Raw genomic sequence first — 14,343 nt, forward strand, 5'->3', positions numbered from 1 at the left:
CAGTAGGCACGAGCCCTGGCTTCCCGCCGCCTCCAGACCCATGCTCGCCAGCATAGTGGCCAAACTATGCACCTGCTGAGTCAAGTGAATGAACACCTGACACCCTCAGTCACACTAGCTACATTCTGAGTGCTCTGTGGCCACATGGGGTCGGTGAGAACTGGACTGCAGGGTGCCGATCTGGAACATTTTCAGCAAACAAAGCACAGCTGGACGGTGCTGATCTAGAAGGCAGCTCTCCGGGCCGCAGGCTGGTCCACGGAGGAACGTGGTCCCCGGTGTGTGGGTGAAGGTACACCATGTGGTCACACTGCCGTTCCCGCACTGGTGTGGCCTCCCCTGCTAGAAAACCCTCACTGTGCAGTTGCTCGTTTAGAATCACCCACCTCAGGAGCTTTCACAAACCCCAGGGCTCTGCGGCCCCAGGCTGATGAAAGCAGGCTTTCTGGGCAGGGGACCCGGCATCAGAATTTCCGGAGAGCTCTCAGGGCGATTCCAGCACAAAACTACGGGGGGAGGGCTCAGAGATGGTAGAACGTTGCTCACTGGGCAGGCAGGGCCGGGTCCTCCTGGCCAGGACCCCTGAGCATGCAGCGGCTGGCCCGGGGGGCACTCAGCAGACATCTGCGGGGAGGAGGGCAAGCTCTCCCCGCCCCAGTGTGAGAACAGCAACGGTCTCCCAACAGCAAAAGGGAAGAGAGGGAACGGGGTGCTCTGCACAGGCCATGCTGCACGCTCTCAGCGACAGCCCAAGCCTGGTGGGGTCGCGGCCCAGCACGGTCACCTGTGCGCACAGCTGGGAGCAGCCGCCTCTGGGGGGCATCCGACACCGTCCCAATCTCCTCCTCCCCCCAGAATGGCATCCTGAGAGCAGCTCATCGTCAATGAGCTCCCGTGCCTATAACCATGGTGACTACAACCAGGACAAATTTGAGACAAAAAGGGGGTGCTATGAAAAACTGCAGGGGAGACAGGTGGAAAGCAGCGATGCACTGGGCAGGCCAGGATGCTCAGCCTCCCTGCGGGCTTGTAGAGCAGGGCTCGTGGGCTCAGAGACCAGCTTGCAGGCAGGATCCGGGGATCCAGAGCCACGGCCACCAGCCCTCATGGTGGGGGCGGGGGGGGGGGGCACGACTACCCAGGCCATGGCAGCCTGCTGCCTGGCGGCCACCGGCTTTATTACCAGCTGTGCAGTACAAGGTGCCATCCAACCCCAAGGCCATGCTGAGTGCACAAGAGCCACGCACAGAGCCCGGGACAGAAGCGGGTGCCTGAGACCGGAGAGGGCAGGGTGCAGAGCACCGGGAAATCCTTCACTAACAGCCGCCGTACGTACGTACTTTTCAAATGCACAGAGTCAGACTTCTCACTGCCCGGTAGAGCTGCTAAAATATGAAGGACTGACCCTCTAACAGTCACTGAATCATCAGAACGTTGTAAATGTGACCGAGGGAAACCCCGGTCATTAAATGGCGGAGGGCGGTGAGGCCAACTTGGAATCAGACAAAGTCTAACAATACAGAAGGTAGATAACTCGGGGCCACGTCTCCTCTGAACTGTAACATGCAGACTGAAGGCGAGCTTGACCCTTCACCCAGCTCCACGTGCAGCAGCCAATTTCTGAATTTCTGCCACCAAGACCAAAAGCACCCTGGGGCTTACTAGACCCCAAAGCACCTCCTTTCTGACGCAGATTAAACTGAGCTCCCGGAGACTCATTAGATGCACTGCGTTTCCTGTCTTCCCAAAGCCTCACTTTTTGGAGGGCAACACTTAAGTATTTTCATTCTGGCTTGGCCACAAACAGATAAAAACCCCTGCCTCTCCCTGCGCCCTCAGCCTCCCTACCTCACACTGAAGGCCCAGACCCCTTCACGCTTCGTCCCTGCACGGTTCCCTGCAGTCAGACCTGCACCACACGGCCCCGTGTCGCCACCGCTGTGTGCATCGCTGGGGGGGACAGAACCACACCCACACGGTCCCCAGCAGGAAGTGGGGCCACAGTGAATTTCAGTGCATCAGACCAAAGGCCTGACAAGGACACAGAGACACTCCTGGCAGGCACGGTGCCCTCCCTCCCTCCCTCCTGTCTGCACCCAACAAACTCGGCTGGACTTGAATCTTCCTTCCTCCTCTCCTTCTTCCCTCCCTCCTTATAGCTCCTCCTTCTAGCCAACTCCTCACATCTAGGGACCCACCTATCATAGGTTAAAATACTCGGAATCCACAAGTCAGGCTACCCCCTGAGGCTGGCTCTGTATGCTCACCCAAAGCTCCTAGCCTCTCCCTGGGGCGCATGCACAGGAGCCAGGGGCTGTGCTCTGAGGACAGAGGTGAGACCCTGGAGGCCCGGGTGCGGCATGCATGCCCTGGCCGCTGCCTGAAACCGGCTCTCCCTCCCTTGTCTAATTTAGGATGTCCATACCGGTCCAAGCAACTGCTAAGATGACATCACCAAGTGAAGAAGAGGAGGCAAAGCATTTGGGGATTGCAGTCTGCCTAGATACTCCCTGGGGGGGACTCAGAACCAACTTTATAGGAAAACAGGTGCCCTCTTTTAAAAATAGTTCTATTTAAAGAAGGTTCTGGGATTCAATAAATCTGGGATACACTGAGTTAACCCCCCACGCCCACACTTAAACTGTAGGTCCTCTGAAAGCTTGACATATTTTCAAGGAGATAAGAGCACCTAGCATTACCCAAACTCTTTTGTGCACAAAGCCCATATTTTACAAATATCTATTATTTTCTTATGGGAAAACTGCTTTCTAGAACATTGTCCTCTGGAACACATAGGCCATGGGTTAGGCCTAACAGGCCTTCACTTCTCTGTCTTGTTTTCAATGAGGACAGAAGTTCGGGGTGGGGGTGTGTGTTATGCTTCCAAGACAAGTTGTGTGTGTATATGTGTGTCAGACTGAAGCTAGTAATTATTAATATTTTCTATCTAAGCCAGTGTTATCTAATAGGCAGGGACCAATAATGACTTTGGTAGCAGCGACAGGGTCTGTGCCTATTAAGCTGGGACCCAGGCAGGTGTTTATCAGCATGCTTGGAGATCAGACTCAGAGGCAGACACAGAACAGGTGCTTTGGGGACGAGCACACGCCAAAGGGACGACAGGGGTGGCAGGAAGATGAGGAGGAGGAGGAGGAAGAGGAGGAGATGAAGGCCACCAGCCCTGTAGGCCTGCCTTGACAGAGGGATGCTGGATGTCAGTGTTAACCACTGCGCCCCTCGCTGCGGTAGCAGAGCCTGGCCCGAGGCTGACGGCAGGCTCCACGCGTCTGTCCAGATCTGGGACATCCCACCTGAGCCTGCAGCTGCCTGCTAGCAGGTGACCAGCTGGGGCCAGGTGCTACCTCAGACATCCCGGGTCACAGGAGAAAGGCAGCAGCCAGGACTTGTAAGCTCAGGGCCCCCTCCGTGTTCTCTCTGGGCCTCCAGGGGCTCAAGCCCACCCCCTCACATACCTGGTTCCCCCCTGCATTGTGACACTCATAGACTCCAACGACACCATCAGCAAAATGTCCCAAAGTGTCCAGGCAGTTGGTTCCCTGCTGCAAGGCCCCAAAAGCTATATCCTGGTGGTCAGGGACCCTGGAAAGCAAGAGGAGAATCATCTGCTTAATTCTGCAGGCCCCCCAGCTCCCGCCCCCTTGCTCGGTGATTCCGTGTCCAGCAGCAGGAACCACGAGAGGAAGGCCTCAGCCCCCGGCCCCTACCGCTCCTCCCACAGGCGGCCTGTGTCAGCCGGGCGGCATCTCTCGCACGTCCTCGATTTCTAACCCTAAGTGAAGATTTCAAGTTGGAGAAGCATTCTTTCCCTATCTGGAAAATGTTTCTGGAAAGGAAAAGCTCCTATATTCTTCAGTGTTGGCCTGTTGGAAGTTCTTTAGAAGAGCAATTCCTGAGGTCAGATCCTGTTGCCTTGAGCTTCCCAGCAGACTTAGGATCTGAGCTTTACCTAGAAGAGGGGGGAACTTGAGTGGCTCTGTCAGGCGGCCTGCCACCAACAGAAACAGGGCACAGTGGGCGGGGGCCACATGCCTCAGGCCTGGACCCGAGTCTGCGCCCGGCCGGGCCCTGTACTGGCTGTGTCATCTCTCGGACCTCCCCCCCAAGCCTCAGCGCCCCCTCCCGCACAGCGCCTGTAAAGCAGCACTGTCGCACGTATCCCATACGACGTTTCACCGTGAGCACGGGCAGCCCGGTGCCTGGCGCAGGAGGTGCCCAGCGAACGGCAGCGATTACTACACACACAGCACGAGTACTGGGTCGGGGTCTCCCTGGCCGGGCTCGGGTGGGGGCAGGCAGATTCGTCTGCTGCCGTGGTGCTCGATGCTCTGGATATGGTCTTACGTGGCACAGGCCCGATGTCACCCCACATCATGGGCGTCCTCACGGTGAAGCTGCATTTAATGTCACTCTGTCTGGCATCATTACCCAGCAAATCACAGACAACCGTGACGGCAAAAGCAAAGTGGGTACCATTACGGGGCCACGAGGCCCTGGTGAGAAGCACCGCATTGGCGGGGAGAGAGACAATGGCCAGGGGCCTCCCCCGGGTGACCAACTCTGCTCGCAGTCCCCAGCGAAAGCCGTCTGTCACAGAGGGGCCAGAGGGAGGAGAACGTCTGCTCTCCCCGCTCCTTGGGGCGGGGGCACCATGTCGTACACCACTTCTCGGGCACAGGAAACAAACAGTTCCAGGGGCTGATGGCTGTGAAGAGCAGCGCTGGGGCAAAGCCGCATTCTCTAACTCTCAAACAAATCTCTGGGACAAGGGCTCTGAAGGAGCTGTTAGCCCAAAGGATAATGGTGGGGACTCCCGCATTCACGGCCCATGTTGGGGGTGTGCGACCCGCTGGGAAATGCCCGGGCGACATGCAGAATAAGGAATGTGCCGCATTAAAGCAAAACGGTCCGGCAATCCCTTTACGAAGATGAAGTTCGGATGGGTCCCGAAACCCACAGCCCTGCAGCCCTGATGAGGGTCTCAAGTGCTCCCTTAGGACGCAGAGCTCCCATTAATTTAAGATGGAACAGCAGGTGTCGAGAGCAGACGCAGAAGAGCCATCAGCAAGTCTCCTGGAAGGAAGTAGGGGAGTGGCGTAGAGGATTTACTGTTCCGTCTGCGCCCAGGTCGGCACTGACCTCAGCTCCGGATGCTCACTCACAAGGGCAAGACGAGCGAGGAGGGTGAGGCCCTTGGAGCCAGAACAGGGAGGTCGGGCAGACGCACCCGTTGGGCAGGGAGGGCCCAGAGAGCACACCGGGGTGGGGTGGGGGGAGCTGGGCGCTGCTCCTCGGGTGGCTTACAGAGCCCATGAGACAACAGCCCTTGTCACTTAGCCCCTGTCCTCTCACCAACAGGGCATGACTAAATGAGGCGCCACCTGGGACCGTTCCCGCCTCTGTGGGGAATGGGAAGGTCATGCAGCAGGAGGCCACCATTCAGGGAGCGTGTTCTCAGGGGTGCTTAGGGACAGCTGTGGGGTGAGCCCCAGCTCCCGGCCTCTCACCAGGGGCACAACCTTCACTTGTCACTTTTTGGGGCCTCCCCGCCTCTCTGACATCTGCAGCTCCTAAGCCCTTACAAAGCGAGACCCTGATCCCTAGCGGCTTACCTTAGTTCTGGGTAGACATTTTCCAGGTACCACTTGAAAGGCTTGCAGCTAAGTTTCTTCCTGAGCTCCAATCGGCTCTGAATACTGGAGGACAGGGAAATAAGATTCCTTTACCAATTTTAAGAATGGACAAGCTCCCTACATCAAATCTGGAAAGCTGCTGCTGAGAAGAGGATTGAGGCAGGCGGTGGAGCTTGGACTGTCCACACTCCTGTCCCTGCGGCCCTGGCCCACCTCCCACGCGCCTCCTGCCTTGGGTCCTCACCCGGCCTTGAGCAGAGGCCCCTGCTTTGGCACCTGGGTGACAGTTCCCGACTCTGGCAGCAGAATGGTTCGTGGGGTGCGGGATGACCACAGGCTCCCCCCACCCCCCGGGATCCCAAGTAAAGCAGCACGAGAGGGCTCAAGTGACACTTACTTTCCATAAGGAACGTTTCTGGCAGAAGGCACTGCTGCGTAATAGAAATTTTTGTATTCGTCCATCCAGACCTCTGCTGCCCGGCGGGTGTTACTAGAAACAAAATAAATCTCCTTGAGCTGTGATTTGCTTCCTTTCCATCAGCATCACTCCGTGTGCACTTGTCTGCTTGGAGGGATACTTAGGAAGGTCCTCCAAGGTGGGCCGGCAGCTGGGGCAGGGATGCAGAGCAGGCCATCTCCCTGCTCGGCACCCAGGCCCGGATTTGCAGGTAGCGGGCATTCAGCGGGTGCTTACTGAACCAACAGAACTCGCCTTCTCATCTTTCACAGAAACAGATTGTCAAAGAGCAAAAGTCAGAGTTAGAACTGCAGCACGGGCAGGTCCCGGGAGGAAGAGACTGGAGCTGGACCAGCGAGAAGGACACGGAGTGTCACCACGGTAACCTGCATTATGTACGCACAGGAGGCTGGCATGGAAGAGTACAACCAAGAAATCCTTGGCTTCTATGGTCCTTCTCATCACGGCTGTCACATTACTAGATAGCTCTGGGGAAAAGTTACAAATAGATAAGAATTACTATTAAAAAGACTTTATTCCCTGCAGACCTGAGCTGAGAGAGTGTCCTGTTTGGACAAGGAAGAGTGATGGGAAGGGGAGAGAAGCCTTCTGCCCCACATCTGGGGCTCCGACTGACCACACTGTGCTAGAGGGACCCACATAGAGCGGCCTTTTCTGCCACGCAAAAAAACCACGTGCTCCAATCTCAAAACCATGATGCGTGATCATTTAAGGCCACTGCAACAAGCTACTTCTGCATATACGGCCGGTGTGCAAGGCTCCCACGTGCGTGGGCGTCAGCACCTGACCCTGCCCACATTGTTCTCACACACGTATGAAGCAGCATTCATACCGTGAGCCTCTTTGCTCCCGTGTCCTGGACTCGGTTCCAAAGTAGACTCACTCCTCCTTGAGAACCCATATGGAAGACATTATGTTCTTCCAAAATAAATACATTAGGGAGGCAATGTTCACCTTTGAAAAGAATTCCTTTTCTCTACCAGAAAGGTCTCTTTTAAACGGTGAGCCTTTCAAATTACCTGAGCTACGATTATTAAAATAATTTCTACTCGGGGCATCTATCTTTCACAGTGATGTATAGCCCTTTTTTTCTCTTCGTGCAATAGAAGATGAACTGTTGTAAATGCCATTTACGAGACAGGCAGGACCATATGAATGAACACACCCCCTCCTCTGATCCGGCAGTTCCCACTTCTAGAACTTTACCTCAAGGAGAATATATAGCTGAAGATATGCTCACTTCAGCATTACTTATAATGGTAAAAAAAAAATTTTAGAAACCCTATGACCATCGACAGGGAAATGATGAAATAAATGGATGACTCTGCAGTCACTGAAAATCCTGGTGGACATTTGACCTGCTGCCGTGGAACGATGTCCCCCTGGCTGGTTGTTGGGTGAGAGACCAGGGCACGGGAGGTCTGTGTGTGCAGGGAGGAGAAGGGAGGAGGAGGGACGGGAGGGGGGTGAGAGATGGGCCCGCCACATTATAAGACTGCTCTCTTTGGTAATGAGATTGAGGATATTTTTTACTCTCGCCCTGTAAGAAATACATATGTACAGCCATGTGCATCTAAAGATTTGAAGTGCCTGGGATGCTGGAACATAAGCATTATTTCTCAGACGAGCCATTAAATACTCTTACTGGGATTTTGGAGGCTTCCAAAGTGGCTCATGCCTCAATTTACGCCCAATCCCTAACCTGCTGTGCGACTTCAGTGCTCTGGGACTTGGACTGCTCATCAGTAAGATGAAAAGGATTGGATTCAAGCATCTCCTAGGTCCCTTTTAGCCCTAATGGCTTCAAGGTTTTGTGAATTCCAATCACACAGTGGTTTTGAATCACTTAAGTCATTAAGTAATTAAGTTATTTCTTAATTCCTGAATGCAATGCAACACCTTTCTACTTACTCGAGAAAGATATGGACGCAGCCTCAACGAGTCGGCTCCATATGCTACTCAGTGCTAGTTTCAGTTCATTCATTTCAACGTTTATTGGGTACCTGCTATATGCCAAACAGTCCTCTTGGTGCTATGACTACCTTGGCCCCCAGAAGGGTTCACTTTGATTTATCCGGCTTCTCCTCGCTTGCGCTTCCCCTCCGCCCACCCGTATACTCAGGGCAAAGCAGCTCTACCAGGAAGCAGGCAGCAGAGAGAAAGTGTGATTCGCATGGGCCAGCTCCGCTGCCTGGCGGTAGTGACAGAAGAAAGTTCCGTAAGAAACTAACTTTAAACCATTGGTTTCCTCTATTTAATTTCAATCGTATTAGTAAAGTCTTGCCATTAACTCTACACCTAAAACCACTTTAAATATCCATCTAAGGATCTACCCCACGGCCACACTGCTATTCTGATTGGGACCTTCCCCGCCCCCGGGGGAAACTCTAATTAACATACCACTCAAGCACACACACAACGCCCTCCAGTCTCTGCAGGGGTTTGTGGGAAGCTAACTGGAAATGCAGTGAAAAACAAACCACCTGGATCACTCTCAAAATGGTCTTAAGGGATGTGGCTGCCATCACCAGGGACAGGAAGTAAGAATTTGCAGGTGGGGGCGCCTGGGTGGCTCAGTCGTTAAGCGTCTGCCTTCGGCTCGGGTCATGATCCCAGGGTTCTGGGATCGAGTTCCGCATTGGGCTTCCCGCTCTGCGGGAAGCCTGCTTCTCCCTCTCCCACTCCCCCTGCTTGTGTTCCTGCTCTCGCTATGTCTCTCTCTGTTAAATAAATAAAATCTTTAAAAAAAAAAAAAAAAAAGAATTTGCAGGTGGGTCACATTGTCTTACCCTTTCAGTGCAGGTGCCCACGTGCACACCCAGGGGTGGTAAAACAACGTGAAGACCCCACTGGGGCTACTTGCTCCATTCATTCATTCATTCATTCACTCATTCATTCATCATTAACTTACTCACTGACAGACTAACCTACACAAATGAGATCAGCCTCCACACCCTGTTCTGTTGCCCATTTTAGAATCTGTACCTAATGGACAAATTGCGGCGACCTAGACACTAGCTGCCCCTATGGATCTAGATTAAAAAGATCAATGTGTGGTGACGACATGGAGTCTGGAGCCCAACTGCCCAAGTGGCAACCCAGCTCTGGCACTTTCTGGCTGCGTGAACTTGGACTGAGGGACTGAAACTTTTTGTGCCTTGGTTTCCTTTATAGCACTTCTTCATTCATAAGGTTTTATGAGAATGATGTAAGCTAGGATTTGTCAAGTACTCAGAACAGCCAGACGCACACAAAACACTATATAAGTGTTAGCTATTTGTGAAGTCCCAAATTTTTAAATCATGAAATACTTATACCTTAATGCCACAGATTAGAGAAAATCAGAGAGAACTTGGAACTGGAAAGGGATCTCAGAAATAATGTAATTCTACCTCCTTATCTTTTAGCTGAGTCCATGGAGGCAGAGGGCCGCAGAACCTCACAGAAGGCCAGCAGATCTCTGCTGCCCCAAATATGGAAAGCCTGGGTCTGTCTTCTCTCCAGGCCTCTAGTGTTCAGGCTCCTGGGCCACAGAACAAGAGTGAGGAAGTTTCCCTTCTAAAGAAGAGTGCTTTTAAAAAAACAAAGCGTATAAAGCAATGTTCTGTGTATGTTAACAGATTCTTAGAATTCTAAGGGCCTGCCATGTGCTGGTAGTGACCAATGGCTTTGATTTGGGTATTTGATATGTCTACCCAGGAGGTTTTGGGGAGGAATCTCGCGTTGTCCCTGGGAAAAAACATATCAATCACTGTTTGATTTTGTAGAGCTCACTGGATAAGAACATATTTTTGTTTCTAATAAAAAGCAGTAATGAAGTTAGATCTAACATTCGAGAAAGGACAGGCTTTTGAAAGAAGATAATTTGGTCAGAAGTTACTTGCTATTTGGCTTCATTTAAGTTTCCCAGAACCCAGAGTCTCTATGCTAAAACTAACTTCTATGTAATACATGTGTATTGTGCGATCTGTACTTTGAATCAAGGTTTTAAAATGCTATACAAGAGATAAGCTAGTCATTCTCCCCAACTCATTTCCACCATCTCTCAAGTGCTCCTAGTTTGGTGGGGGCAGCAGGTCAGCAAAGCTGTAGGACCGAAGGCCAAGGACTTGCTCTTAATTCCTGGCTCTCGGTCCCCGGCCACTGCCAGGCCACTGCCTGCCGGAAGGTGGCTGGAGCCTGGCGCCCCTGGGTCCAGGCCACCTCCTCTCAGCCCTGGGCCACTGCAACAGCAGTCTTACAAGTGTCCCCGCCCCTGCTCCTGGAGAGGAGGGGAGGGACACCTGCACCATCATTTCCTCCTGGTGTCACCTCGCTCTCTAAAGCTTAAAACAGAGAAGTCAGGTAACTGCTCAAAGGTCAGGCGCCTACAGCGGCTTCCCCCTGGCCTCAAAACAACCTCCAGTTTCCCACAACCCACAGGGGGGCTTGGCTGGGGCCGGTCTAGCCCCCCATGCTGTCTACTGTCCCCTCATTCTCTAGGCTCCAGTCCCACCTGGGGTCCTCCTGCTCTGAAGTCACACTGACCTTGGCACCAAGGACCTGCTCGTCCTGCAGGGAGTCCACAGCTCCTCCCTCCCACCTCTCGGGGGTCCCCTGGCTGCACGACACCCTGCCAACCTCTCCCCCTGTTCCTCTCATGCTCAACCACGTGACCATGTTTTATCTGTTTCATGGCATTTATCAGTGGTTGTGATCATCTTATTTAGCTATTCGAATACTGGGCTGACTACTCCCACCTCCCGGAGGCCAGGCGGGCTGGCTTGTATGCTGTTTTATCTTTAGCATCGAAAAGAATTCCCTAGAAAAAACCGTGGGCCCACGACTGGTAATTTGCCTATTTTCTTCGGAAAGCTCTTCATTTGGCATCTTTATGTTGCTAAAATGTATCTATTATCTATCACAGATCCTATCTACATGCCGTGTGGATTTCCTGGCTTGAATTCAGTACGGCTTAACTTACACACTGTTCACACATTGTTCCTTGGATGGTAATACATACAAAAAGAAACAAGCTCCTCTTCTCTACAATCATGTTTCCTCATACATTTCTGGGGTTACAGTTGTATGAGCTTTCCCACGTGTACAGATCGGTGTGATGACCAACACATCAGGATGCAGCACGGCACCCTCAGCCCGGCCACCACGCCGGCTGCCCCTCTGTGGTCACTCCCCCCACCAGCCCTGTCCGCCCTCCATCGTTGTAGCTGCGTCTTTCTGAGACTGTCCTAGAAGTGGGATTGTAGAGGATGTGACTTTTCACTCAGCACACTGCCCTCCAGAGGGACTCGCATTGCTGTGCGTATGGGTGATCCTTGTCAATGGCGTGTGGTGTCCCAACGAAGGACACCTGTTTCCACGCAGCCCCAGGTTAAGTGCCGTCTGGGTAGTGGTCCCCAATGGCCTTGTCATGACCACTTACCGGGCAAAGACCGTGCCACTGCCACCTGGGAAAGTGTAGGGGTGCTGCTTCCGGAACACGTGTCCCACGCGGCTGCAGGGGACGATCTCCAGGCTGCCACCACACTGCCACACGCGGAACGAGATCTCTGAGACGAGGAACGAGACAGGGTGACGCACAGAGCGTACCAACGCCCACCCACCACCATCCCATCGAAGGGCTCTCATGCCCTCAACGGCCGAAGGAGATGGGGATAAGGAACCTGCCTCCCTCCAGAACATGGTCCTGAACTTTCTACAGTGGAGACATCCGACACACCCTGGGTCTCCCGGCTCCATGGCACGATCCGCAAAGTAGGTACAGGCGGATGTGGTAATCAGCTTGATGCTAGTGACTATCTCACAAAGTACACATATGGCATATCATCAAGTCGTGTACCTTAAATGTATACAATTTCAAATTGTCAACAGGACCTCAATAAAGTTGGAGACACAAAAAAAATCGAACAAAAGTTCACACTCGGGTTCACTAGGAGGGTGTCTCCACAACAGTGTTGTTTTACAGAAATATAAAGTGACGTAGACAAAAAAGAAGAAAAATCTCAAACACATTACCTATGCTGGGACATGTGCGATCTTAGATTTTAGCACAGATCTGAATTATGGAAGCCAATGAGATCTATGTTACCAAATCCCATGTTTTCATTAAACAATTCTATTCCAAACTCAAGAGAGAGAGACCACATGGAAACAGTTTTCAGATTCAGATGAGACGCCTTGAGACAAATGTGAATCTTTGGTCTATCCTGAATATAAAGGACCCTGGGGAATAAGACCATGCATGTCCATATAGCATCATAGTATCGACCAGTGAAATGCTCAAACTGAATACTTCACTAGCTGGTTTGTGACCACGGGGTATGACATTTGCACTTGCTTAGTATCAACACTATTAGAAAAGGCATCTCTGAAGGTGCATAAACATCAAAAGGCATGAAATGCCCACACAATGAAACTTTGATCTTAACTACAACAGGCCACTGTATATGCTGTCTTCTCTAAAACTTACTTTCTGTGCACTGAGCACTACTATGCACCTGGGCTTTCTCCACCCAAGAGAAAAAATGCTTTTCTTAAACTTCAAAATTTACCCTTATTCATAACTACATTATTAGCAGGCTTCAAGTCACCTGGGAAGTTCACAGGTGTCTCTTGGACTATGGTAGTGACCAAAGACGCTTCAGTAACTCACAGATCCCTCAAAGCTGGCCACGGAGTTCACCAGCAGCCAGTCACCAGTGGTTCCCCTGCTTGGACACAGAATCGACCTAAGGAGTAACGAGATGCTCAGGGCTGGCACTGCTCAGGCCAACGTCAACACACACACCGCCCTGAGCATCTGTACTCGGGCAAAGCTCGGCACGTGGCTGGCCCGTTTGGAACAGCCTGGTACCGTCTGACCAGGCACCTGTCCTCACCACCAAACATCCGAGTGCCTGCAGCAGACGTCGTGGTTGGTATAAAAGGGCACTTCCTCAACATCAAGAACACAGTGAGGAGGCAAGACAGAATCCCCAGAATTAGCCATCACTGCTGCAAGTATAGAAGGATCAGAAGTCAGGTGGGATTACCGCAGACCCCGAGTGAGGTGCTGGGGAAATCCTCCAGACAAGGCCTCGTCTGTGACAGCAGGAGCCCAGACTGCACAGCTGAAGGTGCATAACTCCCACTTGGACAGAACAGCAGGAGCTCCTAGGACTGGGTCCGGCAAGCTGAAGTATAGGAAACACCCCACTGGCTGGAAATGAGTGATCCACACAGCTGTTACAGGCCTTTCATAACCAATTCCCTCACAGCCTTGAGAAATGTAAGGTCATGACCACCCAAGCCTCTGCAATGAAGGGCTTCTGACTTTCTTTCTTAGCGTCCAACAACACTTTGAGTAAGAAGTTCTCTGTATTTCAGGACATAAAATTTAAATATACGTTTGCCTAACTGGAACATTCAAACTTGGGGGCTAGGAAGGTCCTGTGCCTTCTCTATGGGAAAGCTGTTAAACCAGGAGGGGGGATCCAGTCAGGGATCTGGTTGGAGATTCTGAAGGCCACATACAATTACAATTACATTCAGCTCTGATTTCACTTGAACTCGGCGACACGCTACAACGTGTGAATGGTTCCTCAAGATAACTTGGTGGATTTTGAGTTAGGCAGTTTGTGTTTGCAGCTTGGCCTTTGCTCTGAGATCTTAGGCAAGATCTTGGTCCTTCAAGAAAGCATGAAATGAAGTGTACGGAGTTGTCAAAAATCTTTATGTTGTGCACCTGAAACTAATGAAACTGTAACACTGTGTGTTAGCTATCCTTTAATTAAAAAAAAAAAAAAAAGCGTAAAATGAACTAATATACTGGAAGCAGACAGCCTCTATCCTAATGCTGTGGGGACACGAACGAAGGACAAATATGCCCAAGGAGGCTGTCCCCTGTGTCTCCCACGGGCTCAGGATCAGGTTCTTCGACTTTTTAATTGCTTACATTAGGCCCACACGACCAGCTAGGAAAAGTGGAAGCTGCAGCGGTTCTTTAGTTTGGGGGGGCGGGTGTATTTGGAGGAGGCGGTTTTGGATTTTACTCCTGCATCCCTGCACCCCACCTCTCCCGACACACATCCACGCACGCCTCGCAGTCTGGACAGCTGCCGGATGTGCAGCCAGCGCTCAGAGAAAGAAGTCACAGCAGTCTCAGAAAGAAAGAATCAGACTGGGGACTTCCCTTGCTGGAATCTATACGCCTGCTTGACCTCTGAAGACAGTGGG

At 52.0% G+C, this 14,343-nt stretch overlaps 1 protein-coding gene across 2 annotated transcripts in view; it reads right to left on the reverse strand.

Annotated features, from left to right (window-relative positions):
- The window catches only part of GALNT2 (polypeptide N-acetylgalactosaminyltransferase 2), a 183,402-nt gene that overhangs the window by 9,467 nt on the left and 159,592 nt on the right, over positions 1–14,343 (reverse strand). For both annotated transcript variants that reach the window (XM_045877854.3, XM_064594644.1), the window contains exons 11-14: positions 11,552–11,678; positions 6,049–6,141; positions 5,631–5,714; positions 3,474–3,600 (exon numbers count right to left, since the gene is read on the reverse strand). In XM_045877854.3, the coding sequence (XP_045733810.1) occupies positions 3,474–3,600; positions 5,631–5,714; positions 6,049–6,141; positions 11,552–11,678 (431 nt within the window). The remainder of the gene's footprint in view (positions 1–3,473; positions 3,601–5,630; positions 5,715–6,048; positions 6,142–11,551; positions 11,679–14,343) is intronic.

Source organism: Mirounga angustirostris, unplaced genomic scaffold, assembly GCF_029215605.1.
Source record: "Mirounga angustirostris isolate CCGP_5_RB_7025 unplaced genomic scaffold, mMirAng1.0.hap1 SCAF_6, whole genome shotgun sequence".
Lineage (NCBI taxonomy): Eukaryota > Metazoa > Chordata > Mammalia > Carnivora > Phocidae > Mirounga > Mirounga angustirostris.